The sequence below is a fragment of the Lissotriton helveticus genome, chromosome 2_2 (genome assembly GCF_964261635.1).
Source record: "Lissotriton helveticus chromosome 2_2, aLisHel1.1, whole genome shotgun sequence".
In the NCBI taxonomy this organism is placed as follows: domain Eukaryota; kingdom Metazoa; phylum Chordata; class Amphibia; order Caudata; family Salamandridae; genus Lissotriton; species Lissotriton helveticus.
The window spans coordinates 133,749,499-133,776,720 of NC_136060.1; the positions used below are offsets into that span (position 1 = coordinate 133,749,499).

At 45.7% G+C, this 27,222-nt stretch overlaps 1 protein-coding gene across 1 annotated transcript in view; it reads right to left on the bottom strand.

Moving 5' to 3' along the window:
• Positions 1 to 27,222, bottom strand: part of CWH43 (cell wall biogenesis 43 C-terminal homolog) — a 365,425-nt gene that overhangs the window by 273,696 nt on the left and 64,507 nt on the right. The window contains exon 2 of the mRNA XM_078678207.1: positions 25,927 to 26,118. Coding sequence (XP_078534333.1) covers positions 25,927 to 26,118 — 192 coding nt within the window. The remainder of the gene's footprint in view (positions 1 to 25,926; positions 26,119 to 27,222) is intronic.

Below are 27,222 nucleotides of genomic sequence, written 5' to 3' on the forward strand. Positions count from 1 at the left end.
ACTTTAAGGCGATAGCAGCTGAAGTCTCCAGTCTGTTATGGGGAATAAGCCAGCGCGTATTGCTCAAGACAAACTCGTACGGAGCTGGTATGATGGGGGGATAGCCCTCCCAAATATACAGCTGTACTATTGGGCAGCCCACCTCAAAATAATTAATCAATGGATGCATGGACCCCAAACAGACCCAGCGTTTCAAGCAGATAGGCAAGGGCTGGGAGAGGATGGAATATTATCGGCACTATATAACAAACATAGACCCCCCCCCTCCTTGATTGGCCCAACATGCGCATACGGTTAACATATGGTACAGGGCACACATCAGATTAAAATGCACAGGGGTTATCACGCAGATTACACCACTCTGGGACTCACAGCAGCTTGGGCGACTTAGGAACAGTGGGGGGTTCAAGAACTGGGACGCCATAGGCATCTCCACAGTAGGCGATCTCTGGAAAAAAGGAGAAGTGGTCAAATTTGAACATTTGAGGGCTCAATACGAACTGGCACCGATGGAGATGTTTAGATATCTGCAAATCCGACATGCGCTACAGGCAGTTTTACCACCCGGCACACCATACCGGAGGCTACTCCTCTGGAGGATAGGCTATTGACTGAATATATGCGCAAGAGGGCTACATCCTTCACCTATCATAAATTAGTTAATAATTTGCCAGACCCGATGATAACGCTTGGACAAAAACGGTCTCGGGACTTGGGAGACTTTGACGATGTGGAATGGCAGGAGGCATTGTCATCCCAGCGAGAAACTGCCATACCCTCACGGTAAAGACTAGTGCAACTCAAGGTACTGCATCGTTCATATTACACCAGACCGACTCTTCACAAAATAGGGACGGCTCAATACCAGTTTTGTCTGAGAAATTGTGGGGAGGAGGGCACGTTCTATCACACCCTATGGCACTGTCCACAAATTGCAGCTTACTGGGCTAAGGTAATGCGAACTAGATCACAAACTGTAGAAATATCTTTATTACCGGACCCAAAACGATGTCTGTTAAATGTGTGGGAGCCCAATGATCTTACCCACCAGGCGCAGGATTGGGTAACGTTAGGAATGACATTTTCCAAACGCAGTATTGCTAAACTGTGGGGGTCGGGGGAAACACATACACTCCGGGAATGGTGCAAAGGAATGGATGAGGCCATGGTGGCGGAGAAGGCGGTCTTTATCCACCGCGGATGTCCACGGAAATGGGAAAAAGTGTGGGGAGCATGGAACAAGTTTAGAAGTTGTATTTGTGACCCACCTGCACTGGAGACAGACGATGTGTCCAAATAATGAAAAGGAGGAGTGGAATGAACATGAAAATAAGTCAGCTGAAATGTTTATGTTACAACAGGTATTGTTGGAGTATGTAATGTTGCCGAACTTCGAAGCTATGATTACAGCCATGTATATGTGTCATGTGAATGTATAATGCCCTGATTTTCGTGCTAATAAAGAGTTTTAAAAAAATTGCATCCTCATTTTAACACTCTTGGTTTTGATTAACAGCCATCATACTCCTATAAGAACCAGAACACAAAGTAAAAACAATAGGATGGATTACATATTGCAGATTACAACTCATAGGTTGGTGTTGGAAGAGAAGAGAGGATGCTGCACTGTGGCTTTTGAATGTGGCTCTGAGTTTACTGAGTGCCTTAGCTGAGCATTGCCCTGCTTCTGTGTGCTATGTTCAGACACACCCACGTGCAGCCAGCAAGAACAGAGGGCCAGCTGCTCTGATGGTGGCCTTATGTTGTGACCTTGCCCCCCCCCCACTTTCTTGGCACCAGCAGTTAGGCTGGTGATCTCTGCTGTCCTGAGCTGGCTCAGTTCTCCCCCTATGTCCAACCCTGCGAGTCAGGCCGTTAGGAGCAGAAAAACCACTGGGGTAGCTGCAGTAATCATGAAACTCTCAGCAGGTGCACTCTGCTTTTCCATCCTCCAGGTCCTCAAAGGTTGCAGATCGCATGTGCCCACCTCCTGTACCTAACTGTGCCAGGCTGTTTAGACTGACTGTGTATATTTATGTATGTGATAATCTGCTCCATCTGAGCTATGTCAATGTCATACCATACCTAGGCACTTGCCGCCCAAAGTGTCACATACATGTTAATGTAACACATAGGCACACCCCAAGCAGGAAATGTTTCACAAAAAGCAGTCTTCGTTGTTCTAATGGGTGTAAGTACTGATATTGATATGTTTCCCACATCGTATTTGTTTAATTTTGCTTGCTAGAAAGGATCACTCATGGTCTTTGAAATGTCACTCATAGTTGCACTGAAATTATGAAAATGTGCACATAGCTATTAGAAACCTTAACAGCTATGAATGAGGGTGGCTAGCTCGGGTCAAGCACGGCAGGTGTCAGGTGCCCTGGCCCTGACAAACGTGGTGGCTCTGGGCTGCTGGGCGGCGGGGTTAGAAGGTTGAAAATGGCCTGCTGGCTGTTGGGCCCTAGCATGTGCTCCGGCCGCGGCTCCGATGCCCGTGTGCTTGCTCCTGCCCCTCAGCAGACTGTGGTGCATCAGGCAGCCATTTATGGCCATCGGGCCTATGTGTTCATCGCCGGACATGCTGTTGGTCGGGTGACGTCTGGTGATACGTCAGTTGATGTTTTGGTGAGTTGGGCTCGTTGGGGCAGAGCGGTTCGTCTCTTCCCCTGTTGTGGGTTGCATCGGGGCTGCATGGCCGTTGGGGCCGGCGAAATTTGTTTGTTTATAAGGCATGCCAGGCGTATGAGTACCAGGGTCATATGTGTTCGGGCAGTGCCTTTTGAATTCAGCAAATGGCTGCCCATCACCCTCCTTGCTGCCCTCACCCCGGCGACCCAACCAACTTTACAGCAGTATGTAGTCGGTAATGGTATTGTCTCGCGCTCACCCTCGGACGCCATACCATGCAACACCATAAACTTAAACGGGTTGAGTAACAAGGCCAAGGAGTGACTGTGTAACACTTGGTTGTTGGGGAGGGTCAGTTTGTTGGCATGCCCTTCTAGATGTTTGTTGCAAGCTTGCACGTTTTATGGTTCTGCTTGCCAAAGGCAACATCTTTAATGAAACAGCTGCACCGACTTGTTCCCTAATGTAGATAACAGAACGACATCACTGTGACCAGGTGGGCCAGTGCAAGAGACTTAGTGAGTCTGTGTCAGGTTTTGTGATCAGGACAGGTGGTAAGACAGGCTACAGACCTTCCATTGAATTTCAAGTAACACCATGGTTGAGTGATATTAAGAAGCGCCGAAGTTAACAACTCCTTTTCCCACTTGGGCAAGAGTATGGGAAAAGTGGAGCAGAACCAGCAGGGTGGGTCAACTTGTTAAATTTAATGGGGTATTCTGAGGCATGTGAAGCTGGTGCGTAGGATACCCAGAGGGCGCATGGGTGATTAGTTGGCAGTAGGTCCAGAGCAATCCACCAGTCCGTCTCTAGCACTGGTAGTAACTGGGTGGCTGCAGCTCAGAGGCAAGGAGGTGTCTTAGGCAAATGCCACTATTTTATGCTTCAATTGGCTAGAATCAGAGTACTAAATGGCCATTTCTGCTGCATGCGTCCCAGAAAATTGGTTAAAACAAGTCTGGTTCTTTGAAGGCAGGTATTAGTCCGCCCTCCCACCTCAAGATCACCCAAACTCCGAATAATGGACAAAATGTAATTTCAACGGGCTGGGGCAACCAAATTTATTGCATTTAGTCCCAGTTTCAGCCAGCTGATATCATTACGATTTTCAGAGGCTGAGGGGTTGTACCCCCATGCACAGTTCCTCAGGGGGAAGCAGAGTTGGGGAAGGTTAGCATACCTCAAAGGTGTATCTGTGGGTTGAAGGTACATGTATCCCTGGTCTTATGGCTGTGCAGAGCCATTTTCGTTCGGCAATCTGCCTGTGTTTTGTGTTCTTCGGCCGCCCCACCTCTGAGACATTTAGAGGTACGTCCATGGAAAATATTGTGCTTATTATTAAGGTTCTCATGACCAAAGCGGTTTGCTGTATCTTTTCAAGGGGAAGAGATATATGTTAGGTACATAATCGCTTACAATGTAGCACTTTAAGGTAGGTGGAGAAAATTTGCAAGTTGCAACAGGAGACCCCCCCCCCCCCCCGATGTCAGCAATGGCTCACATTGCTAGCAGTTAAGCAGCCTGGGAAGTCTGGGGGAAAACACCACATCATCACCGACTGCAGCACCTTCATCCAAATTCCATGCAGCAGGCTTGGGATACTATTGCACCTGATTGGTGAGCCACAGCTGGCTGTTCTTTTGGATGGCTTCATTGCAGGGTGTATACCCCCGAGCGGGCCCTACAGCCCCACTGAGTTACCTGCACAGGCCGCTGCTGCAATGATTTTATAAAGGCCCTAAAAGTGATGCCCAGAAACAAAGAACAAGTCCATGATTGGATTGCCAGACATCTCATAAAAGGCCTTAGTTACTAGGAAACAGGTAATTAGAAATGAGGCATGCAAATCCCTAATAGCCGTTAGCTCAATTAAAGATTCTCAAGTTTTTCAGAAGGTGGTGAACTTCCCATACTTCAGTGAGCGCCCAGAATCTGGTTTAGATGTGGTGATTGATCCTGACATGTGGTTAGATCATTTCACTCAGGTTTATAGTGTCCCTATGAGCACAGACTCACAGTCTGGTTAGAGGTAACAAAGATGTGGAATTACATTGTGGCTTGGCGTTGAGCTGCATGAGGTGGTGACTACACTAAATAAGTGCAGGATAAAAAAAGCCCCAGGATATGACAGTCCCTGCAGACTTATTTAAGGAAAGTATAACTCTGTGGACCTTACTATTGACCAGTGTCTGAAATGCATATATCGAGATTGGTGCTCGAAAATCATGGTCGTATGCCACGATAGGCCTCATCTTTAAAAAGGGGAGTAGAGGAGAGCTGACGCTACGAATCAAGATGGCCGTGTAAGCTCCCGGCTCCGCCGACCTCCGCCAGCAGCTCGATTATCCTGTCTTCAATCCTGACCTTACACCGGATTTCCTTGTCTATGAAGGTCTACTGCTTCTAAAGGTGCAATCCCGAGATTTCTACCTCGTCGACTGACGAAGATACGCCGTGTTTCCATTCTCGGCCTAACACCGTGTGGAAGCCGGGGCCTCGATTTCTTGACTACCCGGGTCAGAGTTGAACAACATCGGCCGTGAGATCTGGACTGAGCCCGGTCTCCCGAAGAGTGCCTGAATTGTTGACTTTTTGTGACGATCCTTTGAACGATCTACACCGGGGTCACGCCAGCGTGTCACGCCGGCTGCTGTGGGGGGGGGGCCCGGTGCCCGGAGACCTTGCTGCCTTCCCGGGGTCGACGGGCTGGGGCCCTCTCTGACGGCGAAGGTGTGTTCTGTAAGACGAGGAGCGCCCATTATTTGATATCCGATTTGCGTGGCCTTCGGCACCGGAGCAGCCGGCCTCCGGGGTTCAAGTCCGGCTCTGTCGCCTACTGAGAGGGGATGGAGCGGACGGAAGGCGCGCCATCGCTGCAGGCCGTTGTGGCCACCATTGGGGCGCTCCATTTGCACACAGTCGCTGTGTTCCGGACACTGATGGTGAAAGTGGACGGTATCCTGGAACCTGAGGACGACACCTCGTTTAGTTTCCAGCTAGAGATATTACCAGCGGTGCATTGCACATCAGAGGTCGAGGCCCCCGTGCATAACCCGGAATTCATGAACCTTGACGGTCCCCTATTACCGACAAGCCAGCCCGTGCTTCTCACTAGCGTCTCTTGCCTGACCCTGCTGCCGCCTAACACATCTATAGACGATCTTTCATGTGGCCACGAGTTCCTTGGTAATGGTTTCGTATACACGTTGTTCTTGGACACCTTTCCTCGTTCGAGCCGTGAACTTTTATCCTGTATTCGATCCTCCTGCGCTTACAAGAACTTTTATGGACGCTTTGCCTTTTTCATCAAAATGGCGGCTCGAGTGGCGAAGACTCTTCTGACGGACCGTACTGGCCAGGGCTGAACTTTATCGCTGGAATCCGATATAATAGCTTTTAGCAATGCCGGGGTTGTGCCTGTATCGTGACGGGAATTGGGTGGTTGTTGTTTATCCTCCCCTGATTGGTTTGTACAATTACTGAATATTGATTTTACCATGTCTCGGGGTGGTCGCTGTTGGCGGGGGGTATGGGAGACCGGGAGTGTGTTTGCTTTCTCCTCCTCCGCTTTCTCTCTTTCCTTCCTTTAGGGTAGTTCTTGGGCGACAGGCACGCTGCTAGTGGGGTTAGGCCGTAGCCATTGCAGGGGTGCAGGGTGGGGGGTTAGGGGTGGGGTTTTTTATTTTGCCTTTCTTTTGTTCTAGGGCCCCTTTTGTCTTTTCTTTTTCCTTCTACGAGAGATGGGCTGTTTATTTTTCACAAATCCTTTATTGTCCAGGTGTCTTCGCTGGTTTAATTATCCTGTACCATTGTGGGCGAGGTCGCGCGGGTGGGATTGTTTTTGATTAATTAATAGATTGCTTACTTCCTTTTTCCGTTATGTGTACCCTGATGGGCTTTTTTCCTTCTTACAGTGATTATTGTTTGTATATTTCCCCCGCCTGGCCCCGTTCTGTATTTCACTGCGAAACGCCTGATATTTGTATTGCCTAATCTTGTCTTACTGAAAAAGGGGAGTAAATGCAACACAAAGTGCTACCATCCCATATCTCCATCAATTCAACTGCAAATGTCACGGGCAGAGAAGCTTGAAGCATGGCACAAAAAAATACAATTCTTTCAGACCTGTAGTTTGGTTTGCACTCTGGTTTGGGCATTGTGGAACAATGCCTAAATCTTTACCTCATTATTAGTTAATATGTAAAAGCTGAGGAGGGGAGAATTTATTTGGCCTTCATGGACCTTAGTCAGGCCTTTTATTTTGTCAGCCACCAGAAACGTTGGCATGGGTGTGGAGCACAATGTTGTGTGTTTCCTTGGACTGCTTCAAAATGAGGTAATTGCAAGTGTGAAATATGGATCAAACGGGGAGACAGCAAGACCGTTTAATAAAGACTGGGGAGTTCAGTAGGGCTGTGTGCTAGCACCTTCTTCGTTTAGGCTCTTTATAAATGCTTTGGAGGGGTACCTAGTTAAACACAACATGGATTTCCCCTATGATGGCTCTCGCCCTATTCCCGCATTATTGTACGCAGACGACACAGTGCTTATTGACAGGACTTCCAGTGGATTGCAAGAATTGCTAAACCAATTAATTTTTTAATGAATGACTTCGAGCTGTCAGTCAATCAATCAAAAAAGAATGTAAAGGAGAATAGGAATAGGTCATATATGGAACATTACTCTCAAATCCAGCCAGCAACAACTTTCCCCTATTTAGGGGTGAGAATGTTAAGACAACCAAACTCGAGAAAAGTGCAGAAGCACTTGCACAGTTCGCCTCAAAACTACCATCGAAGCCCTCAAGGATTTAGTGAAAGTGTACAAATATAAAAGCCTACCTATGGTGCAGGGATTTGGGGAATTCGAGGCTATCCTCCAATCTAAAAGATAGAAAATGTTTTTTGAGGCGACTCTTGGCAGTCCCATAATGCACCTCTACACACATATGTCACACTGATTTAGGATTGGACTATGTTTCTGTTCATATCAGAGTGCGACCACTCCTTCTTTGACTGTTTATTTGAGTAAAAAGAGAGACTGTTTTAAGCGCATGTTACTTTTAGATTTCCTCAAGCTTAATAATGCAATGAAGATCCCATGCATTGCCTACATAAAAATGATGAGCCATCGACTAAACTTACAGGAGTAATTTAGTAATCCTGAAGCTCTATTATCATCTTTTAAACAGACCCTAAAGACTCGTTTTATATATTATGATGTACAGTATTGACAGGGATCATACTGAAGGCACTATATCATAGACTCATAAAATGTGTGTCCGGTATGGGACCATGCCTTATTTGTGTGCCAAACAGCCATCATAACTATTTTTTAACTAGGCTGAGGCTGAATACAATACACTTCGTGACTTGCTTCCCCGAGCCAGTCCCGTATTCTCTCAACTTAAATGTTTGTCTGTGAAACCACTGTTCCCCACAGACCACACTGCACCTTATGTTTGTGTTGTGGCTTAAGTGTAGCCATACACCTTTCCCTTGGTTACACCATCCCTACTGCTCAGCCAGGATGAGTGTTGGAGTGCTTGGTTGTGTAGTGCAATGCTGAATGCTTGGTGATGTCATGGAAGGCCTGGGTGTCTGGTGAGGTGCTGAGTGTTAGTTGGAGTCTGCAGGCTGAGCAGCAGGGAGGCTGCTCATAGGGCCAGACGGGGATCGCAAACAAGCCCTGGCAATTACGCACAACCGACCGAGGGGAGGGGGTGCGGATGTAGTTGGCAGGGCTGGAGCAGTGCTGTTGCACTGCTGCTGCGCCTTTGTTACAAGGGACCGATTTTGCAGCAGTGCTGCAAAACCACCCCCAGCAATAAAGATGGCCCCCACCGGGGTTCGGATGTAGTTGGCAGGGCTGGAGCAGTGCTGTTGCACTGCTGCTGCGCCTTTGTTACAAGGGACCGATTTTGCAGCAGTGCTGCAAAACCACCCCCAGCAATAAAGATGGCCCCCACCGATGCAAAACTGGACCCCACTCTTCCGGCCCACCGGGGAAACGCCCAATGCCCGCTGCGGCCAGTCCGGCCCTGGCTGCTCCTGGTGGGGCTATCTTCTGTATATTTGCCTACTTACCTGAAACTTACCATCTTGATAACCTGTAACTAAGTCTTAATAAACCATCTTTTACAATCTACTCTACAGCAACCTGAACTTTTTTTTACCGTTGCAACAGTTATCTTGTAAATGTTATTCCTCTCTTGAAAATAGTGTTTTATTTTCACTTTTGAAGGAGGTAAAGACTACGAACTGTAAGACAAGTCCTTTGTTATGTACAGTTGCTGCCCATGATCCACATCTGTGTGAACTGCAGTTAGCTGCATCCACCGCTCAATCATATTCAGAGAAGAGGATGGGTTTGCTGATGTCAGTTAATTAGCACGCTATGCACTTTCAGTATTTCATATCTGGGCAATACTTGTGATTGGGAGAAACTGTGTTTTATGCCTACTTATATATTTTTCGGATTTTATAATATATGTCTATTTTTGAATGGGATATAGGAATGAATGAATTCTGTTTTTATGCTTGTGACTTTTATGGCCAAAATGGCAGAATACAGTATTTGATGATGATACTGTGTAACCCGATATTACACCTTCCATGCTTTGTACTTTGAGTTAATGTTGGTTGTTTTTGTGTTTCGCTTTGATATTCGATGTTTTGGTATTCTTCGTTATTTATTTCTAGAAGATAAGGAATATGTATGGATTGTTTCTTGTAAAATGGGTGTAGAAATATAAATACCACATGCCTCTACTAATGACCTCATGAGCATACCCTATAGGACTGATTACAAGTTTGGCGGTTAATTCCGGCCTGTGTATAAACCCATGTTCACGCAAGGTTGGAATTATGAGTTGTTATCGGATGCCTTAAATACCTCAACCTTCATTAAATTTTGGAGGGTAAAACCTGCTAACATTTAATGGGTAAAAACCATACAGTATTTACCTCATCAAGCCAATTTTGTTGCTTTAACCCGTTCCGTGCTGCCGTCGGCCATTGGCCGATGGCAGCACTACCTCCCCAGTGCTGCCGTCGGCCAATGGCCGACGCGGCCCCGCCTGTTTTGCGGAAGTGCTGCACTTCCGCAAAATCGCGGCCGCCGTTAAGGCGTTAAACACCACAATCTGCATGTTATTCCCAACAACTAGTAATAAGTGGTATTTATCACACTTGATAAATAACGTACCTTGTGGGGTCGTTATTTATCATGTGCAATAAATACCACCTATACTTGTAATCAGGGCCCAGGTGTTATGGGCTTCCAATTCATTGTAATTAGTAGCGCCTGATCGTCTTCGAGTGTAACGACTCTTGAGTTTAAATTTCATATATTAATGAGAACAGGTGCTCACCTCTTCTTCTGCAGTGACACGACTGGACAAGTTTTGTAGATCATAAGATATTAGTGTATGACAAGGTTTTTGAGGTTCCTGAGTGAGGAATGTGCTTGAGTATGTAATTCAGGAATTTATACCTTTCTGAAGAGGTGTTCCAGGAAAAGGTTATTATCGCTTGTCTCCTAGCTTGATGGATTTGCAACTTCTTCTGGTGTGAAATTTATAAGAATTCTAGGGAATTTCTGGGAAGGAATTCACAAGGAAAGGAGTATGGAGACTCCAAAAACATCACGTACCACAGAACTGATAACATCTCTGGTTAGTGCTAGAAGATAAATTAAAATATACATTTCATGGAATCCTCTAAAAGAGTTCCTCCAACAATCCTAAACCGAAAAAATCTTCTATAGAACTTTGCACCATCTGAAGGAAACTGATTGAAGGGCACTGTAAAACATCAAGCTTCCTCACACTTTCCCACACTAGCATCACCTCAGTGACCATAATACTGGTGATGCTTTATCACTATTTTTGTTTACATAACATATCTACTTACCTGCACAATACATACACATATATGTAAAGTGTGATTTTCATGGTAAGTTGCACATAGTAGATGTAGGTCTCAGTTTAAATGACTCACGTTGATATGAAAATGAATGTTGGGCTTCTGTGCTCTTTCTTTCTCTCATTTCAGGAGCCAAACTGCAGCAGTTCACTCTAATTAAATTGTTGCAACATGTTTTGGTTTCTGTGAGAATTGTTTTTATGTGTGTTTTACTGAAAGCTTAATAATGAATCCCTGCACCTATGCTGAGTACAGGCTGACCGGGTGTATCATCCTGCTACAATATATCTCCTGAAGGACGTGCAGCTGAAACCGCCCATTGTGTCATGGTTTTATTGTGAAATGTGCAATCCTGATTGGCCTCCTCCCTCGGGAACCAAGGGGCATGTTTAACCTTACAGAGAATTGTATGACTAATTGTACATTGCTAAGCTAGTTAGATTCAGATGCCCATTTTCACAGTATTGAGACTGAGTATGCGTTGTTTGCTCCTGCTCACAGTTACATTTTTGAGAAAAGACATTCTTACCTACCTGAAAGAATCGTTAGTTGATTCTGCCTACTGTAGGCTTTACTTGCTGACACCTCCTGCTTTACTGCACTCATGAATTTCCAGGTTTCTTTTTAGCTTTGCAGGTTAGGGAATTTCCATTTAGGGTAAACTGAAAGGTGCTTAATTTGTTTTTGCCAGGGAAGTGGAGGTGTTGGACTACGCCATATTGGTGAAATGTTGAACGTCCATCCAAAACCCCAATGACTCCCAAAATGTTTTTAATCCCATAGGCAAATTCCAACAATGTTTTGAAACCCAAAGCACAATAGCCTCCCTAGTGGGAGCAGCGCCGCCTGAGCACGGCTCCATTGTTGGGGTCTGAGTGCCTTGCGAGGAGTGTGAGGCCTACCTTCGGCCCATAGATCGGCGGGCGGTGCCTCCGCGTCAGGGCCTGAGCCCCACGTGGAAGGAGAGCTGTGGGCGGAGACTGGACACGGGCCGCTGCCCTAAGTGGGACTTTGAGTTTGGCCACTGTTGGAGAGTGGTGGGGGGCCTCGTGTGGTGAGCCTCGGCCGCCTGCTCGGTCCGTAATTCGGTGGACGTTGGTAAAGCGTAGCCCAGCAGTGGGAGGCGGCGCTGGCTTGGGAGGCTCTGCTGCAGGGTGTGTGGAGCACCCCCCCTCCCTTGCATTCTGCCGTGGCTGCTGGCTGGACCCCGGTTGCCCCCTTCCCTACTTGATGAGCCAACACCACTGCTCTGGGAATCGGCGGAGCTTCTGAGGGACTGGGTGGGGGCCTGCCTGCGCTGTGACCCTCCTTCTCCTGGACGGTCACGAAGACCGCATGGTGCTGGGCCACGAGGAGCTACTGTCTGGGCTGGTGCTCGTCCCCTGAAGTGCGGGGGCTCTAGCTCCTTTGCCCGGTCTGCGCGCTGCTGTGTGCAGGTCCTTGCCGGAGGCATGATGTCCTCCGTCAGGAACCAGAGGGACAAACCTCTAAAAGACATGCTTTAAAAGGTGACGGGTCAGGCTGCCTCTCAGTCAGAAAATACATCCCTACGATCTGAGGATAACGAGCTCCTGGCGACAAAGTACTTCATGATAGAGCTGTTTTCTGCCATAAAGGAGGACATTCTGGTGCTTTGCTCGCAGCTCTCCTCAGTCCTGCGCGAGCTGCAGCGCGATGTAGACGCCGTTGGAGAGCGGGTAGTGACATTGGAGGAGCACGACCTGCGAGCTGCGGACAAAAAAACAACAAGCAGGAAGTAGGGATAAGGGAGGGGGTGGCAAATGGTGAGCACTTTTGTGGCCGCTTTGATGTTCTCAGTGGCCAAAACGGCCACAAAAGTGTTCCCAAAGGCTGCTGGATGACAAATGGTGCACACGCCCGGCGCACATGCACTGTACCCGATCTGCCTGAAGACTTTGGGAGCCCTTTTGAAAGCCCCTTACTTAATATCTCGCCAAAGCATTGCTAACGCGATGGCTTAGGCGAGACCTGTAGAGAGAGGGGTGCAGTGGGAGAGGGGTATAGTGGGAGAGGGATGTAGAGAGAGAGGGGTGTAGAGAGAGAGGGGTGTAGAGAGAGAGAGGGATGTGTAGAGAGAGGGGTGTAGAGAGAGAGGTGTGTGTACAGAGAGAGAGTGATGTGTAGAAAGAGAGGGGTTTAGAGAGAGGGGTGTAGAGAGAGAGGGGGTAGAGAGAGAGAGAGGTGTAGAGAGGGGGGTAGAGAGAGAGGGGTGTAGAGAGATTGGTGTAGAGAGAGAGGGGTGTAGAGAGAGGGGTGTAGAGAGAGGGGTGTAGAGATTGGTGTAGAGAGAGAAGGGTGTAGAGAGAGGGGTGTAGAGAGAGAAGGATGTAGAGAGAGGGGTGTAGAGAGAGAGGGGTGTAGAGAGAGTTCGTTTATCCTACTCTCCGCTGCTGTTCCTTCTGTTATCGTATTACAATCCATTACTTAGTGAAATGATTTATTCATCAGACTGACCTTTTGCATGAAGTGTTTTAATGAGTTTAAATTTCTGGTGTATGATATACGATTTCACACAATTGTTCTGTGTTACGCATTTCTACCTTGTGCTAATAAGTACTCAATTCGTAAAAAAATATAGTCACATCATGAATCTGCTACTGTCATATGATTGATTGATTGATTGATTTAGTTAATGCTTATCTATATACTGTGTTATGTTAGCATGAGCTTATTAAATGTTTAAACGCCATTTTTCCTTTTGCTGCTTCTGCACACGGCACATAATTGTTGATTTAGCTTTCAACCTAGAGGAGCGTTGTGATTTACATGAGAATAATATGTTATTGCTCTGATATCAGCTTTGCTTAATAAACTATGTCTGTACAGAGAGTGCTGAAGCTTCAAGGATAACACGACACAGAATTGTTATGAGGTCTGATCTCCGCACCTTCATAGACATAACATAAGTGCAGCTCCTGCCAAATTCGGGCTTTTAGGCGGGTTTTATATTGCTTTGCCTAGAGCACACATATACACTTGATGCGGTTCGCATACAGAGAGCTGGTGAAAGCTGATGTAATCTCTTCAAACTAGGATCTTGAGGTATGGGCCCGCCCTGCTAAAACCCAAAGAGACCTTCTTAGATATTAATATAATATGCTAGTTAGGGAGGGTGAGAATTAGGTGTTGTTAACGCTTATTCATTACAACATCATAGCATGCTGTCACCTTTTGCTTTCTATGGACTTGTAACTATGCTGATAACTTTGCTTCTGATAATATGTTTCCTTGTATTATCTAAGATCCTACGTTTGAGAAGACGGCATTAGTAAATAAATATTTCAACTATGCACGTTTCCTCATTTACTCCACGTTCTGGTTTGAAATGATCGTATAACGAAAGAGTGCTCATGTGTTCCACGTGACCTGAGGTATCGTAAGTTCATGTTCTGGTTTGTCTAAACATTGGAAGTTTGCTATGACCAATAAGACACTGTAGCTAGCCTGGTAAGGGGATTTCGGGTACTGAGGTAAGTTTTGGGCCACCCTAATTCGCCGAGGTTCCAAATCTCTATGCACAGTTCTGTAGGAGAACAGAATTCCCGCTACATGGCGCCCATACATTGGTAGTCTTATATCATGACACTCGAGTAGTAGATCATTCAAACCTTAACCCCTTCACTGTTGTTTCCGGAAAACGGTGGTGTCGGACAAAACCTACCTATTTTTTAAATAGGTCTTGTCAAGCTTGAATCTTTCTGAAACGGTTTCTTTGAATTACTACCCAGTTGTGTTACAAAGTTTGCTTTGTTTTTCTACGTTCCCGTGCAGTCATGGCCCAGCCTGTGGACATTCCGCAGCATAGTCGCATTGCGGTGCGCAATCATATGCAGAATTACCAGGTCCCATTGGAAGGCTTGGCTGTGGTTTTAGTGGTGAGTGCGGATGCAGCTTACCCTTACGAACTGTTTTATTCGTGGGTGACGTTTCCGGCTGTGGACGCTAATTCTGGTGTGTTCCACAACTACACTGCCTCTCCTGTACCGGCTGAATATACTCCGTACACGGCACTGGAAATACCTATTGATCATTGGCAGCATCGCGTTTGGTTTGGTGGCGCCCTACCCCATTCTTTAACCGCTCCGAGGTTAGGTCCTTTGTCCATTCCAGGCGCAAATTGGCCTGTTCTGGCTGGATTTACTCCTCATCCTCAACATGGCAATTGTACCTTGGCGGAGGTTCGTAGACTACATGTGGTTTCTATTGCCGTGATTCGTGCGTTAGTGCAATACATAGGTAGTCATCCCCCGGGTGGGCCCCCGGGGGGTCCGGCTCTTCCAGCGGGACAGGGCGGTTTGAAGCTCAGTCCGGTTAAGGTCAATGCTGTGTTTGGTAAGCGTCCCCAGGACAAGGATGATTTTCCTTTCTGGCTTGCCGAGAAATTTGACCAGCTGGAAGCAGTATTTCCTAATACAACTCCTGGAGATAAACATAGAATCTTGATGATTCATTTATCGAAGGATTTAGCGCCCGAACTCGTTGACTGTGAGACCTGGGGCAAAACTTTTGCGGCTGCCTATGCGAGGTGTTATGGCACTGCATCTATGGCTGTACTGCCTACGATCATTAAACGTGTTCAAGATGATCACGGACCGGAGGCGGCAGTTGAATTGGGTATGCGCCTGTGTGGCTCCTTTGAAATAGTTTGTGATCTCATTCTTGCTAATGTCAAGGGGGATGCAGTGAACTTTCAGGTGGCTAATGCTTTGGCGGCAATCCCCGATGCCGAAAAACCCCGTCAGTTAGCGAGGATTGTTGTGGCTGCTTATAAAACCGTGGGTCGCACTAGTAAGGGTCTAAAGCCTTTTTCTGTCAAGGAGAAAAAGCAACCTCAGGGGCAGTCTTCGGAGACAGAAGTTCAGCCCAAGTCCAAAAAACAAAATTGGCCTAAGAAGCAGAAACAGGGTAAGCAACAGCAGCAGACTCAAGAATCTATACCTGCGACTCCGATGCCTGCGCAGACAGAGCGTGTTTATGACTTGCGTGATCGCGCGACGATTAAATCACCTGATCGATTTCAGGTTTCTGATCAACGCTCTCCTCGTTCCTTTCAGGACTCATCGGCCCGAAGACCGGTGGTGGAGGAGGCGGAAGGGGTCGGGGTGGTCAGCAAGGACGTGACCAACCCCGCCAGACAGACGGTGCAGGGAGGCAGGACGGCACAACGCCGAAGAGACCGCAGTTTGCCAAAAAGAAAGTCACAGCTTTGACAGCGCATCGATATGCCACAGATAGTGAGAACACGGCTTCGGAATCTGACGTGGGCTCTGACCTTGCTGGACAGCGCGGCGGAGATTACCATTGGGAGAGAGGCCCTGCGTCCACTACTGAAGGTGACAGCGACTGATGTTTATGTTGTGATAGGAACAGCAGATACGAGAGTTGCTCCCCCTGATAGACTTTTTGAAATTGTCTTGTTAATCGAAGGAGACATACAACGTACTGTAAAAGGGGTATTTTGGGAAAATCGCTCGTCTACGTATGACATTTTGCTTTCTGAGGCTGACTGGCCCCCACCTTTTGTCCTCGGGGGCCGCGAGGGGAGGAGGTAATCCTCCCCAGTTTCGCGAACACTGTCTCGAAAGAGCATGCGCAGCATTTTGCAGAAGAGTGGGCTAAGGCTCTAGCGCCGGCTCTGTACCGCAACCAGTGTGGTTGGGATAAATTGTCCCCAAGCCACGAGATTCCTTTAAGGTCTCAGCCACAGCCTCAACCTCAATATCCAAATCGGCGAGAAGCCAAGGCTTCCGTCGTGGCTATCCTTGAACAATTGGAATATCAGGGAGTGATTGAAACGTGCGTGTCTCCAATGAATAACCCCCTTTTTACTGTGAACAAGCCAGACGGAACGTATCGTTTGGTTTTTGGCTTACAGGCATTTAAACTCGCACTGCCGTAACTGTGCAGTACAGAATACTCACGGCTCTGCACTAGTGGATAGTCTTGTGCATAAGCGTTTTAAAACCCCGCTTGACATTTCCAACGGTTTTTATGCCCATAGATTGGATGGTCTTAGTTCCCAGTGGACCAGCTTTACTTCCGCCGGGGTCCAAAAACACTTTCGGCGTCTCCCGATGGGCTATAAGAATAGTCCTGGGATTTTCACTGCCCGCATTGTCTCTCTCTTGGAGAGGATCGACCCGGATGCTTGCTGGTATGTGGATGACATTTATCTAACAGACGACGAAATTTGGGAACATCTGTGTCGAGTCAACAGCATAATTTGTAACTTTGCAGACATGGGTTACAAATTTAACTTTGCGAAATCGCACATTGCAGAGTACACAGTGTTGTTCCTGGGCTATGAGCTCAACAATGAAGGTAGAGGTTTGGCTCCTCACTTCCTGGGGAAATGTGCACAGTTGCGCGCTCCGACAACACTGAAAAAATTACAGTCTTTACTGGGTTTTTTAAATTTCGGGAGGACATACATTCCGGAATATGCCCAGCGTATCAAGCCTTTGTATGCTTTGATACAACCAAATTTTTCTAAATCATGCTGGCTGCCTTAGCACGCAGCCATCTTGCAATCCTTGCAAGCTGATCTGCTCGCTTCTAAATTCTTACTGACTCTTGATAACCACACTAACCTGGTGATTAGAATCATTCCAGGGACAGTGGGTTTCACGTACCTCACTTTTAATGAAGGAGACACAGTACCTATTGCTTACAAGTCACACTTGTACACTTCGGCTGAAATGTGGTTTTCCACTTTGGAGAAAGTTTTAACGGCTGTGCAGATGGCGATTCTTAAGGAACGTGCTCTGTCACAGGGAAAACGCAGGTTGGTTGTTACACCCTGTCCTCATTTGGAGGCAGTTACAAAAGCCAGTGCACCAAATTCTAAAGCTTTGCACCCTCGGTGGATTCAATGGGCTTCTTCCTTGACGTCCACGGATGTCACGTTTATTTTTGACGCCTCGTTACGGTCGCAGGAGTACTTGCAGTATGAATTTGTTCATCCTGCTCCTCTAGCAATGCGACCTTTGGAGGACTTCCATTGCATCATTTACAATGATGGTTCGGCGCAGGTTGCGCATGGCTCCAAACACGCCTACGTTTCCGCATGCGCCATTGTGGTCGGTGCCATGGTGCCAAGTCCAGAGTAGTGCATTCGCAGACTCTAGGGGGCTGCACTGCACAATTGGCAGAGCTTCGTGCTCTTTTACTCGCGTTGGAGTACGCTGATCCTAGTGTGACTACTCTTATTGTGAGTGATTCTTACTACTGTGTCCAGTCTTACAATGAAAACTTGTTCTTTTGGATTCAGAATGAATTTCGTGATTCCAAGGGTAGCACAATAAAACACAAGATGATCTGGGTTCGAGTGGCTGAGCTTAAGGCTAATCTGCCGCTTGTTTTTGTGATTCATACTCTCGGCCATCAGCGTGTGGGAGTTCACGCTGTCGGTAACTCGCTTGCTGATGAGGCGGCGAAGTCAGCGGTGTCTAAGTATTTAGTTGCAGCTGTTACACGGTCCAAAAGTAAGATTGATGATAACATCTTGGCGGCTGTTGCTGCCACTGAGAAGGGAGGTAAACATCCTACGGGGTTCCCTTCGAAGTACACATACCACTTAAGTCCCGAAAATGTTTCTTTTGTGAAAATTCCTGATGTTGGTGAACGTTTAATTCCCAACTCAGATCGCAGAGCTGGCTTGATTACAGCGGCGCATGAAGGTGTGGCGTCTGCGCATGCGGGCGTCTCGGCCACTGTAACTCAATTACAACAGCGTTTCTGGTGGCGGGGACTGTACAAACAGACGTGAGACTATGTCCTTCAATGTGACATTTGCCAGCAGGTTAAACCTTCGACTGCTACGCGTCCGCCACAGACACAGTTGTACATATCTAATAAACCACTAGGTTGCGTTTATTTAGATCACTGCGGTCCTTTTTCCTCTGATACTGCGTATAAGTACATCTTAGTAGCAGTTGATTCATGCACACGCTTTGTGTGGGTTTGGCCCCATCGCAGCGCTGATTCACGGACTGTCATTAGATATTTGCGTGTCTTTGCAGGGATTTTTGCCTGTGGTACCTTCCATTCGGATCAGGGTCCGGCTTTCGCCTCTAAGGCGTATAAGGATGCCATGACTTCGATGGGGGTCCAAGTCAAGTTTTCGTCCCCCTACAGACCTGAGGGTAATAGTGTAGTGGAGCGAATGAACCGTGACTTAAAGCAATCTTTGACAGCTCGAGTTATAGGCACTGGCAGAAACTGGCTGGCCCACCTCAATGGCGTGCAGCGTGCTCTTAATAATCTCCCTAGAAGGTCTCTGGGTGGGCGGACCCCATACGAAATGCTCTTTGGCATCAAGATGTACGTCCCTGACCTTGATGGTCTAGACTGCGTGGTTCGCGCCACAACCTTTGACGTAGATGAACATTGCAATGTTTTACAGGATCTACAAAAGACCAGAGACAGTCTTGCAAAGGAACATTTGCCCTGCACATCGGATGTTGCGTTGCAGACCCGGGTAGTTGGCTGGCTACCCCAAGTTGGAGAACTGGTTCGAGAGAAGATCGATAACAAGAAAGAATTTGGACCTTCCTATCGAGCTCCAGTTCCAGTCCTTGGAGTGAAGGGCACAAGAACAGTCATTTTACCCCCACTTCCAGGTCGTAAGGAAAACAGGTTTATCTCCATTGACAATGTCAAGATACACAGAGTGGCCGATTCTTCTTAGTATGACACCGGCAGTCTCCTGTCCTTCCATTGTGAGAAATTCTGTTTTGGCCACTGCTTCTAATCCTGAACCTGAAGTAGCCATCAAATTACCTGCACTTTCCAGTCCTTTATTAAGTACTTTGTCTGGTACAGACCATGATGACATTGATTACACTTACCCCACTAACTTATCTATGCCTGACCTGCAAACACGTTTGGCCACAGAATCAAGATTTTCATTTGACACTGTTTCCAATGCCTCGAAGAAACCCTCACAGTTTGCAGTTTATGCCACTTTATTTAAAAAACATTTTTTGATTCCCCCTTGGACATATATTTGGCTGGTACTTTTTTCAATTTACCTTTTTATGTCAATTGGTTTTGTATTTTATTTTTTTCGATTCATCAATGGACACTATGTCGAGGAAAGAACATGCATTCGACACCTCAATGGAACTTTGGCCCCCCTTTCCTCGTCACATTCAGCACACAGATTGAAAAGAGACTTGACATTTGTTAACATCACTGCTTGGCCAGTCCTTGATGGAATTGTGTGGGATGCAGTTAGATTTCAAATTCATGGCCCTACAGAGGTTGTTAATGTCCCTAATGTCCTTAGAGTTAACATGGGGGATGTAGTGAAACAAAACATACGTTCTGATAATTGGGATGTTCAGGCCGTGGAGAGTTTGTTTTCTGATTTGAAATACTATGCTGCCTTTGATGCTGAGGATTTGTATTTAGAATCTTCTAATTATGGTGATTTGTTTTGCTTCCAACATTTTGGCAATCACTTCTTACATAAAACTTCTTCCAGAAGGAATGCTGTTAATTTTACGCAATGGGAGCATTGCCCAGCTCCTAAACAAGGCAGTTCAAATACCTTTTTGAAAAAGTACACTTATTTTACTGACTTCAATCAGTCCAATCCCGAGTCTTTTTATTTTAAAATGTCACAGAAGCCGATGTCCAAGGTTAGACTTACCGATACCAAATTGTTGTACTCGAAGTCCTTCCTTGATCAGTTAGCTGTTGGAGGCTACGAGTTGTGGAAGGAATCTATTGACCTTAAATCTGTTTGGGGTTCAAAAGCCTGGCAGGTACAAGGCACTGAGGCTTTGCACCATGCATGTCTCATCCCAAATCATATGTTGTTTTTGAATGCATCAATTTCGCAAACAACATGCTTTGGATTGGCTACTTCTAAAAAATTAAATACTCCCACCATCCCTGAATTGGAGGAATATACTGGCTGGAGTAATTTTACGCAGTTTTTTTATAAGGGACTTGCAGACCCTTTTGCTTAATTCTACCTTTAACATATCCAGTATGGATCCAAAAGGTTGGCTAATGTGGCACAGAAGTGCTGATTCATGCCAGCACCGTTTTCTGGATTTATCTGATGGCTTTAAACAGGTCAGACCTGATCCCCATTTTGAAACTGACCATTCTGTCACGACTTATTCAGTAGGCAAGTTGTGTCAAAATTGGCTGAAACATTCTACCTTGGCTGCGGTTAAACTGCATCTATCCAAGCTGAATGAAGATATAGATTTAAATGATTTTATAAAAGGCCCTGCTAGTGGAAGATCTAAAAGATGGATATATGCTATTTACAATGAAATCTGGAAGACATCACAGGTTGAGGCGGCGACACGCCTTAGAGCAATTGATCAAGCTAATCTTGAAAAAGTGCTTGCAGTGGTAGATAATAGTATTAACATGCTTTCTTCACGCATTTACACGTTAGATAATATTGTGTCCTCTGTGGTGGATATTGTACAGGATGAGGTATCTGCATTATACCATGGTCAAAATCAATTGCGTTCTGTCATGCAATTTGCGTGGACCCTACAGACGTTGAAATCTGGCAAGGTGCCATGGACCTACATGAATGTTTCCTCTCTCTTTGCCCCTTTTAATTTGACTGACAAGCAGCGCTTGCTTTCCATGCGAGATGCATCTTTTTCAATGTTACATATTGAGAGATTAGAATCCTTGCCTTTTTCTGTGGCGGAGGCCACTGCTGCAACGTGGCTTATCCACGGTTTGATAACGTTACCTTTTGCGTTGTAAAGTTTACAAATTGTATGCGATATGTTGCCATAGGTCGATATGAACCATTAGGTAGTGCGTTTCTCCATGAAGTCTGGTCCCTCCCATTTACTTACAGATGTTTAAAAGACGGACAGGAGGTTTATCTGAATGGGGAGGAGTGTACGGAGACACCGGATCACTCATTAATGTGTAGACACATACAATTGCACGGTTCTTGTAACCAGGACCGGCCCAATTTAGCCTGTGTTTTAAAAGGAACGCCAGTTCCAGCAATCATCCCCACTTTTACCTTACTGGCGAACGGAAGTTATTTACTTTTAAATAATGAGAATTGTTGTGGGTTAATTAAAGGTGTTGCTTATGTGGTGACCTTATCTGAATGTGTGGTTTGCTGCAAAAATGTACTTTACCCACCCACGCATGGGAACGGGGATGTTTCCATCTGGCCGCGCATCCCAACCTTGAAAGCGGAGTTCAATGGCATGAGTAGAATAAGAGCTCTTTTGTCCCAAAAAGAAGTGGCCTTGAGTTCGGCTCGAGAAACATTTGTGCTACACATAGCTAACACCCGCACAGAGGTTCAGGCCCTTTTAAATACTGATTTGCCGTTGCATTTCAGCGAACTGGTTCATTCAATCTTTAACGCGTCCTCCACGACTGGCCTGGCGCACTTTTTTAAAATAGTTAGCAGCGGACTCGTGACTTCATTTGAGAAAATATTTGGGGTCATTCCTGCTTTCTTCCATTCTATTTTTTCAAGTCTGTTTGGTGGATTCCCAGTTTTACTGGCACTGGCGGCAGGCGTTCTGGTGATCTTTTATTTCATTAAACATGGGTGCCCTTCCTGTGCAAGAAGCCGCGCAGCCCCTCCTGGCACTGTTTCGCAACAGGATGCTTGAATATTATGGCACTCTGCCGCTTGCGACTTTAAGCACGGCATATGGATTATCGTTTCGATTTTCCTATTTTACATGTGTCCAGCCTGTGTTTCATTGCCTCAGCTGCGATTTCTACTGGGCCCTTAATTTGTGTCTCTGCAAGACGGTTTCTCCTGATGTCGATTTTAATCAGCTGATGGGTCCCATTGTTACTCACGAGTTGGTTTGTTCTGGCGAAAGGATTATGGCCTTAGCAGCGATGCATGGACTAATGGGTCATTGGAACATACTCGCAGCAGCGCACAATTTCTTGGCACAGAGCTTTCTTGAGAACCCACCGAGTTGTCCTCTGATGGTGATAGAGGCTCCGGTACTGGAAGAGCACGTATGTTCTTTCCCACTGTTGAATTGGATAGCTGAACTGTTTTCGGATGAAGACGGTGATTTAATTTTGGAGGCTGTTGCTGCATATTTTGCATATTTGGTCTTGCCCTAAAAGCTTTCCAAGTTTCAGACCACGGCCCCTTGTTTTCTACTGACGTAACTTTTTGCCAATTTTGATAGCATTTTTCACCTCCCGGAACTATTGGCTTGAGTACAAGTATACACTGTATTGACTTTTTGGATTTTTTTGATTGGTTTATGTAAAAAAAAAATTCCATCAGTTTTTATATTATAACGTTGCTCATCGTTCTTGAACTCTGCTTTCATGAAGAGGCCCTTATCCTATCTTATCTTATCCGTGCTCGGATCATGGGGGGGGTGTCATATAGTTAATGCTTATCTATATACTGTGTTATGTTAGCATGAGCTTATTAAATGTTTAAACAACATTTTTCCTTTTGCTGCTTCTGCACACGGCACATAATTGTTGATTTAGCTTTCAACCTAGAGGAGCGTTGTGATTTACATGAGAATAATATGTTATTGCTCTGATATCAGCTTTGCTTAATAAACTATGTCTGTACAGAGAGTGCTAAAGCTTCAAGGATAACACGACACAGAATTGTTATGAGGTCTGATCTCCGCACCTTCATAGACATAACATAAGTGCAGCTCCTGCCAATTCTGGCTTTAGGCGGGTTTTATATTGCTTTGCTTAGAGCACACATATACACTTGATGCGGTTCGCATGCAGAGAGCTGGTGGAAGCTGATGTGATCTCTTCATACTAGGATCTTGAGGTATGGGCCCACCCTGCTAAAACCCAAAGAGACCTTCTTAGATATTAATATAATATGCTAGTTAGGGAGGGTGAGAATTAGGTGTTGTTAACGCTTATTCATTACAGCATCATAGCATGCTGTCACCTTTTGCTTTCTATGGACTTGTAACTATGCTGATAACTTTGCTTCTGATAATATGTTTCCTTGTATTATCTAAGATACTGCGTTTGAGAAGACGGCATTAGTAAATAAATATTTCAAATATGCACGTTTCCTCATTTACTCCACGTTCTGGTTTGAAATGATCGTATAACGAAAGAGTGCTCATGTGTTCCACATGACCTGAGGTATCGTAAGTTCATGTTCTGGTTTGTCTAAACATTGGAAGTTTGCTATGACCAATGAGACACTGTAGCTAGCCTGGTAAGGGGATTTCGGGTACTGAGGTGAGTTTTGGGCCACCCTAATTCGCCGAGGTTCCAAATCTCTATGCACAGTTCTGTAGGAGAACAGAATTCCCGCTACACTACCATTAGATTAAGAAAAGAAAAAAATGATATTTTTGTTGAACGATTACAATATTGTTTTGCTTAGACAAGAGCATTGAATGTTGAATTAAAACGTGCGTCAGCTGGCTACTTAAGTACCTGTTAGTTGCTTGATATGCAACAATTTCAATATTTCAGAGTCTTTTCGTGGCTGTGTGCATCTTAGACTTAAAACGACTTTGCACACACAGATTGAACTTCACAGGAAAACGTGCCATCGCTCTTATGTGTCAATTATAATGAAGTTGAAAGCCTTCAGTATTTTCACACTTTCGTCATTTAAGTGTTTGATGAAGAAAAGCTGGCACCACTAATTTGTTGTCTCGGGCCCTGGGATGAGCGAAGTGACAGAGTGAGAAGGAGCTTTGCAGCAGCCAGCCTTTGATGCGCACGGCAATCTGTGTTTCACACTTTCAACGTTTTGGAAGGCTTTCGCCGTTATTTTTATATGAAGCTGATCGTCTATGCAGCGGGGAATTTATTTATTTATATCATACGTTTTTATATAGCGCAAACTTTACCCGAAGGTGTCAGAGCGCTTTACAGGAGGACCAGTTACATTACATATTATTAAGGACTTCAGGAGAGAGGATGTAGCCTTACGGCTAAAGCGGTCGACCTCAAAGCTGGGAAACCGGTTTGGAGTCTCGGCAACAACGCTCAACATCCTGTGATTCTGGGCAAGTCACTTCATCACTACGTGCCTAACAATACACATAAAAATAGGATGAATGTGTATATTGTGTAACTAAACTGACGCTCATGTAATAAGAAGCTGCAGCTTTTTCTTTGTCCACTAACAGTTGTTAGCTCCTGCACTAATTGTGGAATCCATCTTAGAACTGAAAGTGGGTCATATTCTAGCCATGAGTTCTTTCAGTCATGTGCCACCTTCCTAGGGGCTAGATACTGATTTTGGCAGCATGTCTACACTTTGGACACATGAAAGGGAAACAGCCTGCACCCTGGGAGTGGCAAAAGCCAGACCTCCGGACAAATTTCCCAATCGAAATTAACATCTGTGTTCGAGGAGCTGAGAGCACCGATGCAGTTAAAGTTAAATGAGTCAATTGGCTCATTTCACTTTATGTGAAATAACGTCAGAGCGCCAAGCGCAGTGATAGTAATTGTGTCAGAGGGCATGTTAATGGCGAAGAGTGGAGGATGCATGCGTGGAGTGAAGTTTTTACCTGTGGAGGGTGATGGAGAGTGTGGTGGGGAATGAAGCCAATCCTCATAGGGACAGTAGAGGGGAAGGAGCTGTGCCGCTGTGGGGTCAAAGGGACACAAAGCATGGCGGGTAGGGGCGGATGCAGATCGGCGCATGTGGAGGTGAGTACAGTATAATGTGTTGTGAGGGAGGGTGTGATGTCGCAGCCAGAGCAGGAGAATTTGGAGCGTCAGATTCGAGTCTCCGCGTTAGCTCAGCAGCCAGTGATTCTTAGCACATGACTTAATTCCGGAGCGAAGTTTGACAATTTCAAATATAAAGATTGTAGCGAAATCGGAAGCAGCCACGGTAAAAGGAGAAGCTGGTTCACCACAGCAATGTGAGAGACGTTGATTAACAAGAGATACACGTTTACATTTATAGCAGTAACCGCTTGGGGTCATGTTTCTTCACAAAAGTAAAGAGCAGGATTATTTCTCGGGCCGCAAAAGGTTGTGGCGGCTGGTCACCGTCTAGTGTGACAGAATCCTTCCAATGGCAAATGGTGATTGATCACTTTCGCGGCCGTTTTTATGTTCTCAGTGGCCGCGCGGCTCACTGAGAACATCAAAGCGGCCGCGAAAGTGATCTGCAGGCAGACAAATGATGCGCGCGCCCGGCGCACATGCACTGTACCGGGTCCGCCTGCTTTGGGAGCATTTTTGAGAGCCCTTACTTAACTCTCGCAAAGCATCACTTACGCGATGGCTATAGCGAGACCTAAGTCTAGTGTCACCGGTTATTACCAGAATTCATGTCACTAATGTATTCATTTAAGGCTATATTTTCATATATAAATTCAGTAAATAAACTCACCGATGGCAATAAGCCTTAGGAAAGCCAGCATCCATGATTTATTAACTAATTTCCATAAAGGATCAAATATTAAAAGCACCGGAGAAAGGTAAGCCACAGCAACAACTTCATATCCACTGATTCCAAGGGTTTGTAATGGGTAGTACCAGATCATAGGTGCAAGGGCATGGTAAAGAGACCAGGATATATAACCTAGAAAAAAAAAGAAAGACAGATTATAAAACTGCATAAAGTATTTGAAAATATTATATTCCCCCATAAATGCATTCATTAATGTGGATTACACTACTATTAGATTTCAAAGGCCTGGATGAGCCTAACTTCCTCTCCCGCCCCATGACCTCGAAGTCCAGTGTCAAAATGCCCTTGAAAATAGAACTGATTTATGCATTTCTCCCAGACTTTGAATTCATATCAACAAAATCACTGAGCTGCTTACATTTATCATTAAACCAGCCTACAAATTTCTGCATTCATTTTGAAACTTTGTCCAAATATTTTTCAGGCATTTCTAAACAGTTTTTATTCCATAGAAGAATGAAAGGTTTTCCTTCGGGTCAAACATCCACATAAGAATTTTAAAGGATCTATTCCACAACATTGAGTCTAACTAATCATAAAGGTAAAAAAAACTCTGATATTTTAAAATTAGCCTTTGAAAAATGTTTCCTTTTTAAGTCACTTAAAAAAGTGAAACACAAGGACATCACATGAATTGCTTTTCGAGATACTGGATACACATTCTCATCTGTGTCCCATGCTGACTGTTCTGCCTCTCAGATTGATTTTACTAAATTGAATTATTGGGAAGTGTTTAGAGGGGGCATATTTTTGTTCAACTCTGCAATGTTGCTTTCTAAACACTGGGCCACTTGACACTACAATCATAGGGCTAGACACATCATTGTCCATTAAAATCCTGTATGTGAATTGTCTGCGTCACTCCCCATCCCATTTGCCAGTTGCATGAGGTTGTCACAACAACTGACAGGGGCTAGGATTTCAGAAGAGGGGGCTGGCAGATACATCACAATCACAGCAGTAAAGCAGCCATCACTTGGAAGGAGTCCTTCTAGTGCACAGGGAACCCCGTTTTTTCTGTCTGGGAACCATGCCTGGCTTCCTGGGTGCCCTGTGTGTGTTTGTGTCCTGGGCCACTGGCTGCCTGCATGCCGCGATGCAGCAAGTACACAGCATCAGTTACCTCAACCATCAGCCCCTAAGCCCTGTCTCTTTGGCAAGATAGACCTGGGCTGCCACTATCGCGCACAGGAACCCTAGGAGAAGGTTTGGCTC